The sequence below is a fragment of the Doryrhamphus excisus genome, chromosome 19, assembly GCF_030265055.1.
Source record: "Doryrhamphus excisus isolate RoL2022-K1 chromosome 19, RoL_Dexc_1.0, whole genome shotgun sequence".
NCBI lineage: Eukaryota > Metazoa > Chordata > Actinopteri > Syngnathiformes > Syngnathidae > Doryrhamphus > Doryrhamphus excisus.
This window is the reverse complement of record NC_080484.1, coordinates 455,001-476,386: the sequence shown is the minus strand read 5'-3', so window position 1 is coordinate 476,386 and position 21,386 is coordinate 455,001. Positions and strand designations below refer to the sequence as shown.

At 40.9% G+C, this 21,386-nt stretch overlaps 2 protein-coding genes across 7 annotated transcripts in view; both read right to left on the bottom strand.

The window, feature by feature from the left end:
* The window catches only part of birc6 (baculoviral IAP repeat containing 6), an 87,077-nt gene extending 70,762 nt beyond the window's left edge, over positions 1 to 16,315 (bottom strand). For 3 of the 6 annotated variants that reach the window (XM_058057913.1, XM_058057915.1, XM_058057914.1), the window contains exons 1-14: positions 15,755 to 16,315; positions 12,469 to 12,650; positions 12,068 to 12,205; positions 10,127 to 10,320; positions 8,197 to 8,308; positions 7,754 to 7,836; positions 7,442 to 7,667; positions 7,158 to 7,327; positions 5,323 to 5,381; positions 2,639 to 4,276; positions 1,131 to 1,280; positions 834 to 1,059; positions 595 to 755; positions 283 to 414 (exon numbers count right to left, since the gene is read on the bottom strand). In XM_058057913.1, the coding sequence (XP_057913896.1) occupies positions 283 to 414; positions 595 to 755; positions 834 to 1,059; positions 1,131 to 1,280; positions 2,639 to 4,276; positions 5,323 to 5,381; positions 7,158 to 7,327; positions 7,442 to 7,667; positions 7,754 to 7,836; positions 8,197 to 8,308; positions 10,127 to 10,320; positions 12,068 to 12,205; positions 12,469 to 12,650; positions 15,755 to 15,965 (3,682 nt within the window). In that variant the 5' untranslated portion in view covers positions 15,966 to 16,315. The remainder of the gene's footprint in view (positions 1 to 282; positions 415 to 594; positions 756 to 833; positions 1,060 to 1,130; positions 1,281 to 2,638; positions 4,277 to 5,322; positions 5,382 to 7,157; positions 7,328 to 7,441; positions 7,668 to 7,753; positions 7,837 to 8,196; positions 8,309 to 10,126; positions 10,321 to 12,067; positions 12,206 to 12,468; positions 12,651 to 15,754) is intronic. The other 3 variants (XM_058057917.1, XM_058057916.1, XM_058057919.1) reach the window with 2 other exon arrangements.
* A 530-nt stretch (positions 16,316 to 16,845) lies between these two features.
* yipf4 (Yip1 domain family, member 4) overlaps positions 16,846 to 21,386 on the bottom strand; it is a 5,094-nt gene continuing 553 nt past the window's right edge. The window contains exons 2-6 of the mRNA XM_058057187.1: positions 20,520 to 20,673; positions 20,231 to 20,402; positions 19,395 to 19,472; positions 19,156 to 19,269; positions 16,846 to 17,205 (exon numbers count right to left, since the gene is read on the bottom strand). Of these exons, the coding sequence (XP_057913170.1) occupies positions 17,068 to 17,205; positions 19,156 to 19,269; positions 19,395 to 19,472; positions 20,231 to 20,402; positions 20,520 to 20,673 (656 nt within the window). The 3' untranslated portion in view covers positions 16,846 to 17,067. The remainder of the gene's footprint in view (positions 17,206 to 19,155; positions 19,270 to 19,394; positions 19,473 to 20,230; positions 20,403 to 20,519; positions 20,674 to 21,386) is intronic.

Genomic DNA, 21,386 nt, shown 5'->3' with positions numbered 1-21,386 from the left:
CTTATACTCCAGTGCGACTTATGTATGTTTTTTTCGACCGAATTATGCATTTTTGGCCTTGTGCGACTTATACTCCGGAGCAACTTATAGTCCAGAAAATACGGTAAATAAACCTGCAAAAATGCGACTTATACTCCAGTGCAACTTATGTATGTTTTTGTTCGACCTAATTATGCATTTACCACCTTCACCACCAGCACTTTTAAGCCACGCGCACCAGGAAATGAGCCTCATGCAGAGTTTGAACAATCACGATTCAGGAAAGCAGAATCCTTCACTGACCTGATGCTTCCTCAGTGTCCATAAACTGGATGTCCTCGGCAAAGTCATGCACCGAAGGCCGACCATTCTTCTCCCCGTTGGCGTGGAGGACATTGGAGAGGGGGAATGTGATCTGTCTGTCAACCGCCGTTTCTGTCAAAAGACATTTGTTGAGTTTGTACGAGTGTCGGTTGTTTTTATATACCGTGATTTCTTATGATTTTAGCTCGCCATCAGAACAAACAGATTGACGGACTTTGGAAGAGAACTGCGGTCAAGTACAGTGGAACCTTTGGACACAATTAATTCATGATCTCAAATTAGCATCCTCACCGTTCACTTTGCCCAGGCCAGGCGCTTTATTTTTCAATAAAGTGATCTGGATCTGAGGAATGTTGACGGCGTTGGCGTTGAGGACAAACTTGAAGTCCACGTGGCCCACCATGCAGGCCTTGGGCAGCACCAGTTCAAAGACGTGCTCGTCCCAGCTGGAACTGCACAAACACAACACACGTACATCAGTAGGGCATATTCAAATGGGAGTCACTGGGGGGGGGGGGGGGCATGGTCACCTGTCGCTCTGAAGCTTCCAAGTGCGCGTGTGCTGGGCTGCGTCTCCGTGGTGCTGCTGGTGAAGGTGCTGCGGGTGGCGTCGCTGCTGCTGCTCCTGCTGTACCTCCACCCAGCACGGCGGCACCGTGGCTGAGAAGCGGGGCGTCAACGTTTCGAAGCGCGTCAACTCCACGAGAGACGTTAGGCTTTCCGTGGTCAGCGGTTGGTCCACCAGGAGGTCTACTCCTGTACAACCACCACAAGGTGTGACTCGTGGGAGCAAAATAAAATACTCATCTGAATCTTGTCTTCCTTACCTGTGATCCCAGGGCTAGAAGGATTGGAGGAAGGCCTGGCCCCCTCGAGCAACAGTTCAGCCCCTTTAGAAATGGGGCCATCGATGAACATGTCGCCGTCATCTATGTCATCGCAAACACCTCCAATTTGAAGGAAATGAAGTTCTCCACCTGCAGAGGAAAAAAAAAACATCTTATAATAGACATGACGCATCTCAATGTGGGCTCAGAGTATATTGTTATTTCATGTTTATTCTGTGCATATCACAACTGGTTTATTTATCTGCACTCTCTGATGACTTTGACTTCATGGATATATATAATAAATTTATTATATATGTATTTAATATTTTATTGAGATATATATATATATATATATATAATATATGTTTTTTATTAACGTTAAAACCTTGACATAAAGACAACAATTTAAAAGTAATAAAAAAGGTGTTTGCTATGTTAGAAAAAATTACCAGAGTCTTATTGCATAATCAAAAATCATTTCAATTACAAAATTGAAATCTAAAAGTGAAAAAAATCATAAATACCTTTCATTAATTATTAAAAAAAAATCACATTATCCAGGATTTTTTTGTTATTTTTAAAATAGAGATTATAAAGTATATAAATTAAAATTATTATTAATTAAAAATCCATCTTTTTCTATGCCATTTGTCCTGTATGCTGAAACTGTTTTTGGGCGAGAGGCGGGGTACAACCCTGGACTGGTGGCCAGCCAATCACAGAGCGCATATAGACAAACAACCATTTCCTCCTATGGACTATTTAACGAGCTTTGGTTTTTAACGAAGGGCGGCACGGCGTACGAGTGGTTAGCGCGCAGACTTCACAGCTAGGAGACCAGGGTTCAATTCCACCCTCTTCCATCTCTATGTGTGGAGTTTGCATGTTCTTCCCGTGCATGCGTGGGTTTTCTCCGGGTACTCCGGTTTCCTCCCACATTCCAAAAAAACATGCTAGGTTAATTAGCCACTCCAAATTGTCCATAGGTATGAATGTGAGTGTGAATGGTTGTTTGTCTATATGTGCCCTGGGATTGGCTGGCCACCAGTCCAGGGTGTACCCCGCCTCTCGCCCCAAGACAGCTGGGATAGGCTCCAGCACCGCGACCCTCGTGAGGAAAAGCGGTAGAAAATGAATGAATGAATGAACGTCTTACTCCCTCCGACTACATCTACTATATTGGGTAATACATATGTAATGGCAACTATAGGGGTGTTGTTTCATGTCTGCAGGGCTTTAATGTTAAAAACAGGTTCTCTTTGCCATAACTGCATTAACATTGAATCCTAATTCTCGGGAATTCGCTCATTGCGGTCAGGTCCGGAACCAATTATCAGCGATAAACTTGTGTTAGTGGTAATAAACCATGTTGGCGTTTAGCATGTCTTGACCTGCAATGACTGGATATCCTGTCAATCATCTTCATATACGAACATAAAAAATCTTGTCCTTCCACCCCAGAAGTGTACACTGAGAAAAACCAACTCGAGGAACACTCCACTCACCTTTAGTGCAGGCACAAAGGCGGTCAGTCCCAGAGCAATACGTAACAGAAACAAAGGGGTCTATCTCTTCCACGGATCCTTCTTTTTTAGGTGGCTCCACCTTGGTTAGAACCTCCAAAGTGGACAGGTCCAGGATCATAATATTCCCAGCCTGTGTGGTCACCACCAGGTGGCCAACCTCTTGTATCTTGGACTCCTTCTGGTCTGGGCCCGCGGCGGGGGGACCGGTCGCAGCGGCGCTGTTGCCGGCGGCGGCTGCTGCACCACATGTGGCCCGTGCCAGAGAACCGGCAAAGCCTGTCACGCCCATTCCACACTGCAACGTGCCGTTTTTTGAACCTGACGAAGGCTCCTCGGGAGTCTCTTCGCTATCATCTTCCCGGCTGTCAAGCAAATCCGGGGGGAGCAAAACTAAGGAGGTAATTGCGTCACAAGGTTGACATATCTGCTGCACTTTGACAGGTTCCTCATGCAAGGTCACAATACGGGTAGAGTAGTTGAGTTCATAGAGGAGAAGATAGCCTCCTCCTCTGGGGCACGTCTGCTGCTGGTCCTCTGAAGGCAGGATGAGTGTTGACTGCGGTGGCGTACCCTCTTGGTGGTCGCCCTCCACGCCGTTGGCTACTGGATGTCGGGGGTCTCCTTTCTGCTGGCCGCAGAGGGCGGAGTGCAGGCGGTTGAGATTGTTCAGCGCTTCGACTTGGTTTGTCGCGCCGAGCGACTCGGCGTTGCACGGCTGCAGCACGACGAGAAGGTGGACGCCGTCCAAGCACGGCGTAATTGAGTCAACGCAGAGATTCTCCTCTTCCAGTTGTTTGGGCAACCTGAAGCACTGCACCAGCGCCCCGGGGCGAGGCGGGGAAGAGGAAGTCGCCGCGGCCAACGTGCTCCATTTGTCCATGGGACCGTCGAAACCCGCCAGATTAGTTGCGGCGTCGGCAAACTGTTGAATGTACGTGATCGGAGGATCCTGGAGAAGAAGCTGCTCGTGCGAGTCGAACTCCATCTCGATGATCTGCGGCACAGTGAAGCCCTCGTCGTGGAGGCCCTTGCTCATCAGGTTGTTCATCTGAGCAAACACCTGCCCAGACGTCTTCTCGTCGGTTTCTCTGATGCTGTATAACAGCAGCACGGGTATCGTCCTGTGCACGGATGACAGAGAAGACGAACTCGGAGGGTGAGAACCTGCCAAGTTGGAGAAGCCCTGCTCCTGAGCAGCAGTTTGTGATGGACAGGTGTCTATTTCCATGGGACCTTGGTCCTGAAGGGGTCCGGGTTGGAAGGGCTCAGGGCCTTGAGTTCTACAGGGACTATCTGACACCCTGCGTGTTGAAGACACTGCGGCGTGGGGTCCGCTGGTGGGGTGGCCAGATGTTGCACGATAACTAAGCAGGCCTCCAGCCAGCAAGCAGGGAAAAGGAATGTTGTGGTGCTCTGGGACCTTGTCCTTTGCTTTGGACTGGTGGTGGGCCTTGGCCTGGTTCAGTGAGGGCTTGGCGCCCAGTTCTTCCAAGTCTTTGACGGTGTCCTTGAGCACACTGGCCACCACCGCCCACTGGAGCGCCTCTGGCTGCTGGAGCACGCTGAGCGCCGTCACGCCGAGGCTCACGTCCATGCTCTCCCACTGGGACGCTTGGCCTGAAAACAAAGGAAATATAACACGGAAGTACAAATACACATTGACATTATCACTAACACAGGGGTGTCCAAAGCACAGCCCGGGGCAATTTGTAGCCCGTGGCTGTTTTTTATTGGCCCGTGCCACATTCAAAAAATTTAATTTAAGAACAAAACCTGAAAAATAGTCATTATATGAGATTGAAATTGAAAAAACTAAGTGGCAATCTAACAAATGGTAATGGTATTATTTCATTTGAACATGCATCAGATTGCAGTTGAGTGCATCCCATAATCAGTTCCCAGTTCCACATGTCCAAAAGGAGTAGGAAGAAGCAAAGCTTATTAAATCCTACCCCTCCATCTGGTACTTTTACTTTTACATTAGTAACTGTTACATTTGTTCACTTCCTGCTTTCCATAATATAGTTTAAGGTTTTTTTTAATTTTTTTTAAATTAATTTTAAAAATTATTTTTAAATTATAAATTATAATAAACAATTATTGTTATAATTTTTTAATTAAAAATAAAATTAACAATTTTTTTCATTTTTTTATTTTAGTCACGTAGCAAAGTACTGGGTGATATGAGCATCCAATGCCATAATGTGTACCATAGTGCGTGTCAATATAGTGATATATATAGCACATCATGACTGGTTCAAGACTCTTCATCCTTGGATTTAGCAAACATCAACTGCTTGTATCGTTTCTTGTATGGTTGTTGCATGGATTATTGCACAATTTATGCTAATGGTAATGGTTTAATTTCATTTGCAATGATGCATACAATGACATAATGGGTACCATAATACAAAGAAGTTGTAATGTTACGAAAATAACATCATAATTTTATGAGGAAAAAATAAGTCAATAGTAAATAATAATAATGAAGTAAATAGTTGAAATATTATGAGAAACAAACAAGACAACTAATAAAGTTACATGTGTCTACACGTCTTTCTGCGGCACAATATCCAGTTGCATCCTTTCATTGTGTCCAAAAACCCCCGGACCACCACATGTCGACATCAAGGGGCACCAAATGTTATGACATAAAATCGTACCAGTTACTGACTCGGACCGGGAATGTTCATCGCTGTCGGAGTCCTCCAGTTGGTCATCACTACAACAAAATGAGTAAATATTGGTAATGGTTTCATTTCATTTGAACATGCATCAGATTCCAATTGAGTGCATCCCATAATCAGTTCCCAGTTCCACATGTCCAAAAGGAGTAGGAAGAAGCAAAGCTTATTAAATCCTACGCCTCCATCTGGTACTTTTACAATCACTAACTCTTACATTTGTTCACTTCCTGCTTTCCTAATATAATTTAAGTTTTTTTTGTTAATTTAATTTTTGTCACATACCGAAGTTGGAGGTGATATGAGCATCCAATGCCATAATGGGTACCATAGTACCCAAAAAATTATTACAAGAAATTATTATTATAAAAAATATTATTATTTTTTAACAATAAAAAATTCAAAACAAAATAAAAAATAATGTATTTTTATTTTATTTTATCCTTTTTTAATTATTTATTAATTTTATTTTTTATTTAATTTAATTTTATTATTTATTTTACATTTTATGTATTTATTTTTATTTTATTATTTATTTTTAATTGTTTACATTTTTGGTGATATGAAGGTGATATGAGCATCCAATGCCATAATGGGTACCATAGTGCGTGTCAATATAGTGATATATATAGCACATCATGACTGGTTCAAGACTCTTCATCCTTGGATTTAGCAAACATCAACTGCTTGTATTGTTTCTTGAATTGGCTCATCGTTGTGCATTGTTTGATTCCCTTACTCAATCCATTCCGTAGTTTGATTCCACATACTGAAATGCTATGGCTAGCATAACGTAGTCCTAGCATAGAAGTGTTTCAAATGTACTTCTTCCCTGGGATCATATTTCTCCCCTCTTGTAGTGAAGTATTGGGGAAATAGTGAGTTGTGTGCCAAAGGGAGACGTTTTCAGGGGATCTACTGTGTAGGACAGGGGTGGGCAAACTTTCTGACTCGTGGGCCGCATTGATTTAACAAAATTGACGGGGGGGATTATGTAGTATTTTACATGTAACAGTCCATTTTTACACCTATATTTTTACACATATTTTACATGTAAAAGTGTCATGCAATCTGCTATATGTGCACTTTGAAATCATTTATTTGATGTAAAGTGTGTTATAAATGTATTATTATTATTATTGTTATTTTTATTAGAATTATTATTATTTGTTATAGTAATGTTATTATATTATTATTATTATTTTGTTTATATAATAATATTACTAGCATTACTATATTAATATTATTAACAACAATATTAATATAATAGTAGTATTATTATCATTATTGACAACAACATTATTATTATTATTATTATTTGTATTACTATTATTGTGCTTGTGCTCCTTTTTCCAGGAGTATTTTGTAATATTACTACCATTATTATATTAATATCATTAACAACAATATTAATATAATAGTAGTATTATTATCATTATTGACAACATTATTATTATTATTATTATTATTATTATTATTATTATTATTATTATTATTATTATTGTGCTCCTTTTTCCAGGAGCATTTTGTAAACAACAGACCACATCAAATAACGAAATTGATAAAGCAGCTACCTCAACCATCAAAAAGTTGGCCCAAGCCACGATGCCAGGTTGTATGTTGAGTTTAAATGAAATACTTTGGAAAAAAACAGGCGGGCCATATTGAAACACTTGGCGGGCCGGATGTGGCCCCCGGGCCGTAGTTTGCCCACCCCTGGTGTAGGAGGAGTTGTAAAAAACATGACCGGGTGTGTGAAGGGATTGTGGTTGACTTTGGAGTTTCAATGATTATATATAGTGTGTGGTCCTCACCTGTCTCCCTCGAGCTTGGGCAGGTCCGAGCAGGAGGAAGATTCCTCTATCCAGGCCAAACTTGGGGTCCGGGACTCTGCCAGGGTCTGCTGGCTGTGTTCACCCCCGCACAGGATCAGCTGCTTCAGGATGGCTGGGTCATACGGGTTAATATCAAACTTCAGGTGTACCTGTGAAGCACGCAATGTTTATACATCAGATCGTCACTTGCTACAATTTTATGTTTGCGGCTATTGAAAAAAAAAAAATAAAGATGCACAAGTGACACCAATGCGTGATCTGACCTTCATCATTTTCGAGACGTCCCAAATACAGATCTTGCCCCTCTTTGTGGCGACAGCCAGGAACTGTGGGCAGCTGCCAAAGCCGTAGCAGGCAATTTTGTCCGAGCAGTCGGGGCTGTTGGGAAACTGGGCTGGACTGGTTGCCAGTGTCACCGACAAGGGAACATTTTGTGTGTGCTCACCCTTCACAAACGGACAATTAGGGGAATGTCGCTCGTGTTCGGACCTGGGGTGGTTGGTTGGGAGGAATTGGGGGATCAGTGCCGATTACGTTCTCTCTCGGTCTGGAATTCTCTAACAATCTTCACTCACCACGGCTCATCCGTAGGTTCCCAACACACCAGACAGACGCTGCAGGTGAAGCACATGGCTCGGTCGTCCCCTGTTGAGGCGGGCTATAGCGGACACGGATAAGGAGAACAAATCAACTTTATTTGTAGAGCACTTTTCCTGCAAGGATACGCAACACAAAGTGCTTTACAGAATTAAAAACAATTACCACAATTAAAAAGAAAGGCCGTTAAGACATTTAAAAACCAGTAAAAGAATCTTAAAAATCGATCCTGAAGCGGACAGGGGGAGCCAATGTAGCGACTTTAGAACCGGTGTAATATGCTCCCGCCCTCTGGTCCTCGTCGGCAATGATGGGATAATCACTCGCACAGATGTGCTACACTTGATGTATTCTCCATATGTTGTTGTCGGCGTGTTAGCACATTGTCATTGACATGAACTCACATCCATCCATAACCTACCTGGTGGTAAAACCCTGCCTGAGCCATGGGATCAGGCTGAGCCCACCGGTACCCAGCATGTGGCCACGATGTAAACGTCTCCCTCCTGTTGGCTTCGCTGTACATTAAAGATCTACAGGGAACAATTCCATCAAGAGCATGAGAACGACATACAACAGGGAAAGTATGCATTTGGTATAATAAATCATAAATTACAGATCAAAATCAACTTAAAATAAATTAAACCTTCCTCTTGTGTTAGCTTTCTGGTATCATCTCTTATGTTAACAGGTGGGTTTTGACCCATGTATTAAATCAGCTATAAAATACACTAAAAACAATAAGTTACCATCAAATTTGCTTCTCGTGTCTTGGTTACCTTCTTAGGCTTCCTCATCCATGAAAATGTTGCTTTTAATACTTTTGGCCTTTTTTTGTCATTATACCCCTCCATTTCTATTTACAAAAATGCTAAAATGAACCTCAAAAGAATCATATTCATAAATTGAAGGTTCTTTTGTTAACTGGCTATTACTGAGGGATATAGAACATATCTCTTAAATCAATGACTTTGATTTATTTTCTCATTTTGTATTAATCACTAAAGAAACATCTATGGTGTTGGGGTCAATTTTGACCCATATATATATTCATGTCAAGAAAAGGTAGAAAAACTTATTGTTTTCAGCAACAAAATGAGAATCCCCTGAAGCTTCCATGATGAGAAGAGGAGCTGGTTGCAGTTCAGTTTTGGCTCAAAATATTGCTTTATAGTCATATTATTATAACCCAGTGGTCCTAATTTCAACCAAACCATTTTAAAATGTAGTAAAAATTATTTTTTTTGGTTTTATTTTGTTGAAATAGAGTTTCCTGACAAAGTGAAAAAGCCTTGATGCAATAAACAAATGTTATGGGATTCTTTTTATGCATTCAAATGTAAAACGGGTCGGTGCTGACCCTAACACAAGAGGGTTAAACACACTTTTATTCTCTGGCTTTTAACACGGAGTGAGTCGTATGGTCCTGTGTCTTTTAGTTTTTTCTTTTTATTTTTTACACTTTTATTGCTTTGCTTCTTTCTTTTAATATTTTAATATTCATTTTATTTATTTGATTTTTTTAGTTTTGGATTAAATTCAATTTTTACCTTTATTTATTGTATTTTATTTTTACTTTTTATTTTACTAGTCTATTTTCTTTTCTTTTTTATCAATTCTGTTTATAAAATGTGCTATATAAATAAAGTGGATTGGATTGGATAGATTCATTGTCTTTGGCAGACGCCGCACCAATTCGCCTGTTCATTCCATTTTCCAGCCTTCCCTCACTCGTGAACAAGCTCAAAAACTCATTTGCTACCAAAGACATATTTATACATTTATTCCAACCTGACCGCTCACTCCCAAAGATATATTTATATGTCTTTTTTCTGCTAGAGTCAAAAAGAGGTGATGATGCAACTCCACGACAGAAGAGATCATGGTCTAGAGAGAGATCAATCTAGTGAGCAGAAAAAGGTTGTTCCGATGATTAGAGTCTAACCTTTCTTTTGGAATATACCATGTCTACATAGCTCAAGAACACAATACATAATATTCTGTGTGAAAAATCAGTCAAAATCATCCAAAATGGCCGGTACCGAGAGGGACGTCTTTTGAAAAATGGCTGGGATTGAACGAGTTAAACTCCTCCACTTGGGTCAGGCTCATCCCCTTTCTTGTTAAATTTTGTTTTTACCAATGTGCCAATTAGTACTGTGGCCCGCAAATAGCCCTCGGGCCGCACTTTGGACGCCCCTCATGTAAACATTGCTTCCTCTGTCTTCTTTGCCTTGATCAGTGAGGTGTTTACACAACATCAGTCACCACCGACAGGGGCTGCCTCCAACGACTTGTTGCCGTCCCAATCTAAACCCGAGCGCTTGTTCCTTATTGTGCAGATTACTCACCTGTCTACAGAGCGCCCAGGGCCCACCCCGAGCTCAGGTCGGGCGCTTGACAAGAGGTAGGAGAGTCTGTCCATGATGGATGAGGCCACAGACAAGGCAGCGATGTTCTGGTTGATCTTCTTCAGCTCACTGACAATGGCACTGGCAACCAGCTTCAGCACATGGTGAGGAAGTTGGAAGGTTACCGTTGCCCACTGAGGGGAGGGACGTAGGAAAAGGATGACGTAATTAGTCAACTCAGAAGTGGTGCAAATTTGGCACAACAGCGATGAAACATATGAGTTGGAATGTATTTGCCAGCGTCTTTCACACCGAGGCCAGCCAAGTGAGACATTCCGACGCATGTGTACACAGACATCAGACCCGGCAGGGGTCGCAGCATAAGCAGGGAAGCCCAGACTTACCCTTCCCCGGTTACCGTATTTTCCGGAGTCACGCTTTTTTTTCATAGGTTGGCTGTTCCTGCGACTTATACTCCAGAGCGACTTATAAATGAAAAAAGTGTTTGGACACCTTTTGTGTTCATGTTTATTTTTTGTGTAGCTGAATAAGCATTGTGTTAGCATATCTTACACCTATTCAGCCTGTTCTCTATTCTTTTATTATTGTTACAACTTGCCTTCTAAGATGGCGTAATGTCTGTTTTGGTCAAGTAGTTTGGAAAATAAATTACCCGCAAAAAATGACACTTATACTCCAGTGTGACTTATGTATGTTTTTTTATACCTAATGATGCATTTTCGGCCTTGTGCGACTTATACTCCGGAGCGACTTATAGTCCAGAAAATACGGTAAATAAACCCGCAAAAAATGCGACTTATACTCGCAGGGGTGCTCATTAAGTCGATCGCGAGCTACCGGTCGATCGCGGAGGTCGTACTGGTCGATCGCTGGTCGATCGCGGCATGACATTAAAAAAATATCATCCCAGCATCAATGCCGTCACTTGATTGACATACAGGGCAGCCATTCAGATGACAACTGAATGTTGCCCTTCGGGCGACCAATCAAATCAAACAACGTCTCTAAGTGCAGCAGAAATTACGATGTCAGCCTATCATCCATCCCCGTTACTTGATTGACATACAGGACAACCAGTCAGATGACAACTGAATTTTGACCTTTAGGTCACCGCTCATGCGTAAACAACGATGCAAAGTGCTAAGCTAGTCGGCGAATTGCGTTAGATTTTAAGCCCTCGCTAAAGTTTATGGTCACTAAAATGAGTGAAGGAGCTGGACCAAGTAAAAAGGCAAAAACTGGACCAAGTAAAAAGGCAGAAAACATATCACTTCCATACGGATATGGAATATTATACGGATATTATGATACGGATATTATCCATGACTGCTAAACATTTGGAAGTGTGCTTGAGGCTGGCTATCAGCAGCTACTGTCCGGACTATGCATCCCTGGCTGGTTCAATTCAGTGCAAGTCATCAAAGTAAACTCAGGTAATTACAAAAAATGTTAATAGTTAATTATGTGTGTTTTGCAATATTGGCTCATTTGGTTATGTAAGGTACATCAACATACATTGTACGTACAAATAATCCTCAATACATTTGAAAATAAATAGATGTTTTGCATTTTTGTAGTGGGTAGATCATTTTGACTCGGTCATTTTAAAAGTAGCTCGCATGCTGAAAAAGTGCGAGCACCCCTGCTCCAGCGCAACTAAGAGTTTTTCCACTCATTTTGACCGCTTGTATTCAGAATCTTGTCCTGTCGGTCACTACCCAAAGCTCATAAACATAGGTGAGTGTAGGAAGAAGAAGCTATGTTACGACGCATACAAGCTACATTACCAGACCCATTATAATGTGTTTATAAGCATATATATATATATATATATATATATATATATATATGAATATAGTGGAAACACAAGCATATACAAACCAACACGTCCATAACACGCGTTGAGTCAAGTTGACTAACCTTGGCCACTTTGTGATTGGCTGCCGTCTCATGTGAGGTATTCTTCAGGCCTTCTTTAAGCTGTACAATAAAGAGTTCGTAGCCCTTTGTGTTAGAAACATCGATCTTCTCCTGACAGGCTGACAGAAGCTGCTGGGCCTGACAACACAAACGTGTTCATTGGTTAAAAGTCAAGCAGACACCGTGGCATCCTTTATTCTTAGCAGGAAACACAGCAAATAGCAACCAGTCAGTTATATTACAATTCAATTTTACAAATATTTACATTTTCTTCATAATATTAGCACTATATTCTCATAATAGTTTGTAGAAAGTGCCCAGGACCACAAAAAAAAACATTGCAGCCAATAAGAATGGTTAATGGTTCATATAAATCATGGCTGTAAACTTGCGATCACTACCTCAGTGACAGGAAGCTCCATCTGAACCAGATCCTCAGGTTTGGCAACTGGAGGTTGGAGGGCTGTGTCCAACAGCAGGATGCCGTTTAGGTCCTTCCTGCATCCCACTGCATAGTCGTCAACAAAAAGCACCTTATCCACGGCGGGAAAGTACTGACAGCGGACACGGCCACCCGCTTTGACTGGGAAGGAGCAGAAGAAAACAAAACACTATGGGCATCACATTGTTTGTACTGTACTGTACAAGTACACGTGGATGTGCGTTGGTGTTGAGAATTTCTATTGGTGGGTAACATCTTGTACAACAATCGGCAGGCATCGTAAAACAGTCGCTGCCATGAAAATAGTAAATCACAACACGCAGCCGCACCAGCATGCTCTGCTAAACTACCTCGGCCAACATTACCTGTTTGGTAGAGAGAGACGAGGAAATCAAACACACGCACATATCAATATGTCACGGCCAGGAAAATTATCACATTTTTATATATCATGCGGCTAATCAATTTATTGATTGTAGTAATAGGCCTATTATGCCCATTATGGCATTGTATGCTCATATCACCTCCTACTTCGGTATGAGGTGCATTATTAAAAAATAATACTAAAATTACCTTAAACTGTATATGGAAAGCAGGAAGTGAACAAATGTAAGAGTAAGAGAATAATTTTCAAAATTAAGAAAATAAAGTTTATGGTCATATAACCCCGTTCTTTGGTATGTGACAAAAAATTAAAAATAAAAAAAAACAAAAAAAAACTGAAACTATATTAGGAAAGCAGGAAGTGAACAAATGTAAGAGTTAGTGATTGTAAAAGTACCAGATGGAGGGGTAGGATTTAATAAGCTTTGCTTCTTCCTACTCCTTTTGGACATGTGGAACTGGGAACTGATTATGGGATGCACTCAATTGGAATCTGATGCATGTTCAAATGAAATAAACCATAACCATTACCATAAACCATACTTAACACGTATCCGCCGCGCCTCCGGTAGGTATGCTAGGCAAAACAACATTTCACCCATCTCACCGCAACTGCGAAAGCTGATGTGTGTCAATATCTGGTTTTGCCTGAAACCCAATGTTAACTGATCTGGTTTCATGCGTGGATATTTCAGCGTTTTTTCCCGTCCACTCTGCAGCTTTAATCTGTGTGGTTTTACCGTACGACAGATTGACCTGTTGCATTATTGCACCTTTGAGGAACATACGCTCAACATGTTAAACCAGTTGTGCTTTGGCTGTTGCTGCTCGGAAAAGCCTTTAAACGTCTTCATAGGATACTTCCCAGAAACTGTACATGGGGAGACTGGAATGATTAATCCGTCACCGCTAGGGGGTGTCAGATCCTACCCAACTTCCAAGACTAGACGAGGTTCAGAATTTTGCGGACAGAATTTCTGTGTGCAGACGATGTGGTCCCGATGGCGTCATCAAGCTGTGACCTTCAGTGTTTACTGGAGCGATTCAAAGTTGAGTGCCAAGCTTCTGGGATGAGACTCAGGACAGCGCTAAGAGACTACCGTGAGTGTAGCGTGATTGTACTGAAGATTGACTTACATTTTTTTCTAGATTTATTTTATATTATATATTTTTTTATATAATATTTATATTTAATATTTATTTTATATTAATTTTTATTTTTATTTACTACTGCTGCGCCCCTCCCTGCTTTTAGCCTCATTTTAGCTCTGAATGAATGTTTGGATATTGTATTTTAATGCATCTCTTACTTTGTTTTAACTCAAATCTATTTGTATTTCTTTTTCTCTACTGTAAAGCGTCTGAGTACTCTGAAAAGCGCTATACAAATAAAATGTATTATTATTATTATTATTATTTCAAAAAGAGAATATATTTTATTTCAGCGGCCATTTTCCTAAAATATTATTTACATTTGAATTAAACTTTGCACACATATTTGGCTCTGTAGGACCCTTTGATTTACGTGTTCGTGGAATCGTGCACCCCTCAATCGTGGCGGAATCCCATCACCTCAAACACTAACGCGCACCCTACCAAGCTTGTCCAAACCCTGACCTCAAACACTGGCGAAAGTTGCCGTAAAATCGACATCCTTTTGTGACCGGCTGGAAAGGAAACCATGCAGCGTCTCGGCCCTCCACAGCACAAGATTGACACCTCTGGTCCACACCGTGTTGCATTTTAGCGTGTGTTAATGTTTTACGATGAAGTTGTGAATGAGAGGCACATTTATACTTGCCGTCAATTGAAATTCTCAACACACACAAAAGAAACCACACTTCCGGCATTCAAAATAAAAGCCCTGTTCGCCACACCCTGTCAAACTGTGTAAATAAAATAAGGGTGTCATTAAAATATCTTACATAAATAACATCATTGGAATGGCATATGCCTTCCTTAACCACAAGCACTGGGCGGGATTTTGTAGCAATGTGTGCAGAGGATGCCATCTAATTAGAAAACTTAGCCATGCGACAACGCCTTAGAAATACCGAGTACACTTGGCCATTAATGTGTTATTGCATCAATAATGTAAGGATTTTTGCATTCAATTTACAGACAATATTGCCATAAAAGTACGCAGTATAGTCTGATAAAATAAATGCCTGGTGAAATGCCAGGTAAAAATCGGAATTCCAAAACATTACAACAAAAAAATGAATTTTGAGGTAAATAAAATAACTTTAATGGGTCCGCTTGCAAGACCCGGGTTGGTCTCGTTCCCGGGTTCAGGGACCTGCCTTCACACGTGACCAAACGAACTCTACCGGCAAAGCAAACAAGCTGGAGTTCGTTTTAACCGGACCAAAAACACGCGTGTGAACGCAACCTATATTGAAACACAAGCGGTGGACTAAAACGAAGCAGCTAAAGCTATTTTTCTTGAGGAAATAAAATTCACATAATCGTGTTTATGCGTCACTTTATTGTGCTACCGTATTCGACAAACCCAGGAGCTGTTAGGTCATTATAGAGAGAGCGGACATGGCTATCTATGGAGGGCAGCTACCGAGCACAGTGCTAAGTGAAGCGCCTAGCTATTAGCTTGTATTAGCTTAGCTTGCACGGTGGCTGTGTCATGAATAGTGACTTGTAAACACTGGAAACATGTCACAGCAAAAATTCCAACACGGTGTCAAACATAGCAAAACGGCATACCAGTGTCTGTGTTTCAATCATCTCATTAGGCCCAAACACAAGTGCTAATCACCGCTAGCGGTAGCTCAGATCCAACTTTCACCCAAGTGTTGACAATCGAGCGGCTTCGTGCGGCTGTCCGAGCCCGGCAAAGTGCTTACCGTGCGGCGTGGAAGCCTGGAGAATGGCCCCAGAAGTGCCGTCAATGACTTTGATGCCCCCTTTACTTGTGACGGCGAGGATAGCGTTGAGGGTCGGGTGATAGGAAAGGCTTCGCAGGCCCTCCTCGTCGCAACGCAGGCAGCCGTCTCTCAGTACAATCCAGTCCGAGGGGGTGGACGAGCCGGAGCCCGGCGAGGCCGCGGCCGCCATCTTTCCCTATTTTCCCCTTCCTGTCCCTTTCTGTGTGTGTTAGGAAGCGTTGACACTGTCAATAGAAGTAAATCTACACGACTAACTCCACACTGTCACTCCTCCGCCACGGCTGACCCCTTCTGTGGCTGCTTCCCGTCCACCCGTCAGCGTAGCAGCGGCTATTCACTAACAGCGTTGAGAAAGTGCTGGCGGGCTTAGCTGTCAGTTACATGATAGTCACACGAAGGTAGCGTAGCCTACTGGGCACATCTCGCGATACTTCGGTGTGCCAACGAGAACAAAATACTGAAGGCTCCTTTCTGGAAAAAAAAAACGTTGTTAGCAGCGTGACAGATGCCAAGGTCAATCGTTTCATGTAATTATTAGAATGTAATTAACTTAATTATTGTTGTATGAATTATTGTCATTCCTCCGCATTAAGAACGTGCTGGCGACTGTCAATGCACGTTCCGTACCGGAAATAAGATCCGTCCAGTACGTGAAAAAGCACAACGTCACTTCCTCATTTTTTTTTTTTTACATCGAGCTTCTACGACGTCACGTGCCGTGTTATATATGTATATATCTTTATATTAATGTATGATCGTAAATGGTCCTATGTATAAAGTCAATATAAGAAATAAAGCTGAAGATTTATATAAAAAATGAGACCAACTGGTCATTGGTTTTATTGTGTATTTATAATAGCGGCTGCACGGTGGACGAGTGGTTAGCATGGAGGTTTTCAGTAAAATACTATAAATATCGTATAGCTGCAGCCCTAATAAGAACTCAGTGTACCAAGACTTGATTGGTTGGTCATTATAAACGTTGCGTAGTGTATATGGACTGTATTGTACTAGCAGACAATATGACAAGGCTGAAAAAAAAAACACTGTAAAAGCAGATACTTTTAATGGAACAAAGACAAGGAACAAAACTATATACAAGGAAATGTCTCTATATATATAAAGTGTATATACACAGTGTATATACCGTATCTCCCAGTCTACAATCTAACAAAGAAATATACTGTACATCTTTCCAAAATCCTGCTTTCAACGTGAGAATGTGTCCTCCTTGTGGGTCTCTGAAAAGGTCCATATTAGAAAGTCACCCGTCAGACACCAGTGTACAAGGACAGGAAGTAAATATACAAAAGGAAAATGGGATATATGAGAAGAGGCTTCTTGCTTTTGAATTCATCTCCGACAAGCAGTGAAGCAGCGCTGTAAGCGGCCCAGAACACTCCGAAGAGCTGAAAGATGAGCAGATAGTGCTGGTCATCAGTATATTTATTCACACGTCAAGACAAGTAACGAACGGTCTGATGAGCCAATTCAAGAAACAATACAAGCAGTTGATGTTTGCTAAATCCAAGGATGAAGAGTCTTGAACCAGTCATGATGTGCTATATATATCACTATATTGACACGCACTATGGTACACATTATGGCATTGGATGGTCATATCACCGAGTACTTCGCTACAGGACAAAAAAATAAAAACAATAAAAAACAATATAATAATAATAAAAAAATAAATAAAAAAAAAAGTAAATAAAAAACTAAACAAAAATAAAAAAACAAACTATATTACAAAAGCAGGAAGTGAAAAAAATGTATCAGTTACTGATTTACTTAAATTAATAATTTTTTATAATAATTTTTTCAATAATTAAAAAAAATTAATAAAAAAAACTTAAACTATATAAGGAAAGCAGGAAGTGAACAAATGTAATTAATTTTATTTATTCAATTTAAATTTGTATTGAGATTTAAATTTAAAACAATGTAAAATAAATTTAAATAAATGTAAAATAATTTCAAATAAATGTAAAATAATTTCAAATAAATTTAAATTTAATTGAATAAATTTAAATTAATTGTATTTCTATTTAACTTTACATTTACAGGTCATTTAAAGGTCACGGTCAAGTCATAGCTGGCTTAGGTGACGGGACTTTAGCCTTAAATTTAATTTAAAATTAAATTAAATTAAATTACATTATATTAGGAAAGCAGGAAGTGAACAAATGTAAGAGTTAGTGATTGTAAAAGTACCAGATGGAGGGGTAGGATTTAATAAGCTTTGCTTCTTCCTACTCCTTTTGGACATGTGGAACTGGGAACTGATTATGGGATGCACTCAATTGGAATCTGATGCATGTTCAAATGAAATTAAACCATAAACAAAACAAAGACGTATATTTAAACCTGTTTCTACTTCTCTTATGATGAATGGATGATTGTTTTTATTACTTTTCATGATAATGTTTTGGGCTTCATACGACACAACTGACAAATCAATACAAATACACAGAGTACAGTGGACAGTGGTTAGCATCATTAATCCATCCATAAATCCAGAAGGTCTCACTCTAACCAAAACGGCTGCCAACCAGATCCATTTTTCCCATAAGAAATCATGCAAATCCAATGAAACCATTCCAGAAAGCTGTTTGGAATGGTTTCATAAACCGAAAACTATTCCAAATGCATGTAAATCGACAAATAAGGGATATAACGTTTATGGTTAACCTTCATTGAATACATCATTCTTGCAAAAAAAAAAAAAACATGGACACCAACATTGTGTTCTGACGTGAGTTTTTTTTTTTTTTTTAATGTTGTCTTGACTCAAGTCTCTGCGTTTCTTTCGGTCGGTAACCACTGAAGGTCACAGCCTGAGATCCTAAGACCCAAGCAATGCAAACCAAGCTCCTGCTCCGGTTGTACAGGGACCAAATGGCCCGGTTGGGCAACCTCCCATGTACCCGCCGGTACCCTTGCAAAGGTGTAGAACTGGTCCAGTGTTACGCCACCAGGACAAAAAAAACCACATTGCACCACATCTTGTAGCAGAGGTTCGACTAAAGGTCGTAACCTTCTCTCCAGTACTCTGCAAGAGACTTTCCGAGGGAGGCCCCCCTACACTTGGAACACACCCTGCAGGACCACCACCCTGGTGGTGCCAAGCCAGGGTTCCTGTCACGGAATGTTGAAGAGACATATCAACAGAGACAGTTCTTCAACATCCGGAACCCTGAGGCCTTGGAGCCTTGCTACTGGGGAGTTTACTGATGATGGACATGTCCGCCTCCGTGTCTTTTTCGGATCAAGACCTTGCAAGACCTTTTCGGATGTATCGCCAATTGTGTTTAGACAATGAGGGTGAAAATGCATAGCGCAATAACGTGAATGCTCACTTTGATTAAGGTAGAAATCACCTCCAGTCCTCCAATCACGAGAAGCAGAGGGGCTATAACAATGAGAGGAAGAAGGGAATATCCAATCACTCCGAGGACCTGACCGTAGGAAACCTGCTCAAAACAAGAGTCGATGGAACAACATTTATTGTAGTACAGCGTTAAAAACAAAACAAAACAACAACAACACATCAGTCAGTCTGCTGTTGTGTGTGAGGAAAAACGGAGGACAAACTTACCTCCCCGCCAAGTACACGGGCCAGGAGGAAGATGGTCAGTGACCCAAATATCCAGATGGTGATGATCCAGGAAACAACCTGACAATCGAAGATGGATTTTGAGTGCAAGGTTTCATTTACAAAACTGAACGTGTTTGTTGCGGTACGGCACGGCAGTCGAGTGGTTAGCGTTAGTTTGCATGTTCTCCCCGTGCATGCGTGGGTTTTCTCCCGGGTACTCCGGTTTCCTCCCACATTCCAAAAACATGCTAGGTTAATTAGCCACTCCAAATTGTCCATAGGTATGAATGTGAGTGTGAATGGTTGTTTGTCTATATGTGCCCTGTGATTGGCTGGTGCTGGCCACCAGTCCAGGGTGTACCCCGCCTCTCGCCCCAAGACGGCTGGGATAGGCTCCAGCACCCCCGCGACCCTTGTGAGGAATAGCGGTAGAAAATGAATGAATGAAAGTAAGTACAACACTAAGACGCCTTAGGAAAACAATTTCCAAGTGATCCCAAACTTTTGAGCGGTAGTGTATGTTTGCTATAGTAGAATAAGAATATGTAGGGGATTATATTTAGTGAATAATCACCCCCCTCCGTATAGTGTATGTTTGCTATTTTTCACTTCTGAGAAGCAGAATTTGGCATACGGCACAAATCGCTCATAAAGACATTATAATGCACCTGGTCTGCCAAAGAATAAGAAGATGTAGCACGGAAGGATTATATTTCGTGAATAATCACGCCCCTCCATAGTCTTAGTGCTGTTTACGTTTCTTTTACCCAAATTTGTCAATTGCATCCTCAGTTTCGGAAAATAGTTAGCGTCGCCATATTGGAGCGTCTCCTCACCCTGAACTGTCCGTAGATGGAGATCATGGAGAAGAGCAGCACCACAGCGAGAGGGCCCCAGAAGTCCGGGTTATCTCGGACCACCTGCCGGTTGTAGCCCAGCGAAGGCATCGGCATCAGCACGCAGCGAATCTTGTAATAGATATCCTTTAGGTCGATGTCCAACTCCTCTCTGATCACACACATCATCGCATTTATTAATAAAAGAGCGGCAAGAGCTGTTGTGGAAAAATAAACATTTCCAGCAAAGCAAGCAGCAGCAAGAGCAGCGTGATAAATGCTGACGTACAAAAGAGGTTTGCTCTCCTCGCTGTCCTCCTCCTCCACCTCCAGCAGCCAACCATAGCCTCGCTGCCTCAGGAAAGCAGTGGCATATGGATCTTTACCATTCTCGCTGTCCATGTTCACTTTGATATCGGGGGCAGCGATTGTGCCACTGAGCTCTGTGGAGGGGAGAAAAAAAATAGTCACAATACTTTCTACCTAAATGTTTATAAATATTGACAATATTGTGTGGTGTACCAATAATGTAGACATTACAGTATAGAAAAATAGTTCCAACACTATTTTATTGACTGTACTATATTATTTATGAGCATATATTTGTAATAATTACATATTTAATTTCATTTTTTATTATAAATATATAACGTGAAAAATGTGCAGACATCCTTAAAAATGCATTTTTTTCCCACAATATATCTATTTTGTTTGCTTCTTCAGATTTATATTGAGTATATATATTGGACCACATCAAGTCAATTCATGCTTGGAAAGTCAAAGGGCCGGTGCAATGGTGATGAAAAAAAATATATATATATGGAAGATGAATTTACTTTAATATCTATGTACAGACGAAATGTCAATAAAATTTAATTAATTTTTTTTTTTTTTTGCCCGGAAATGTTAGACGTGGCGTTAGCATTGTGGTCTGTGTGAAAGGAACACACAAGCGTGTTGCTGCCCTGCCTTCCTGTCCTGTACATGAATAAATATGACACTTGACTTTTAAAATATATTTGTGTAATTCATTACATATTTTGTTTTACGGTTGTTTGTAGGTCGATCGTGTTTGTTTTGACTCGATGTTAAAAGGCAATAGGCTGTAAAATCTGCTCTAACTTCTTCAATATTTGGAATAAATTAGTGATTGAGG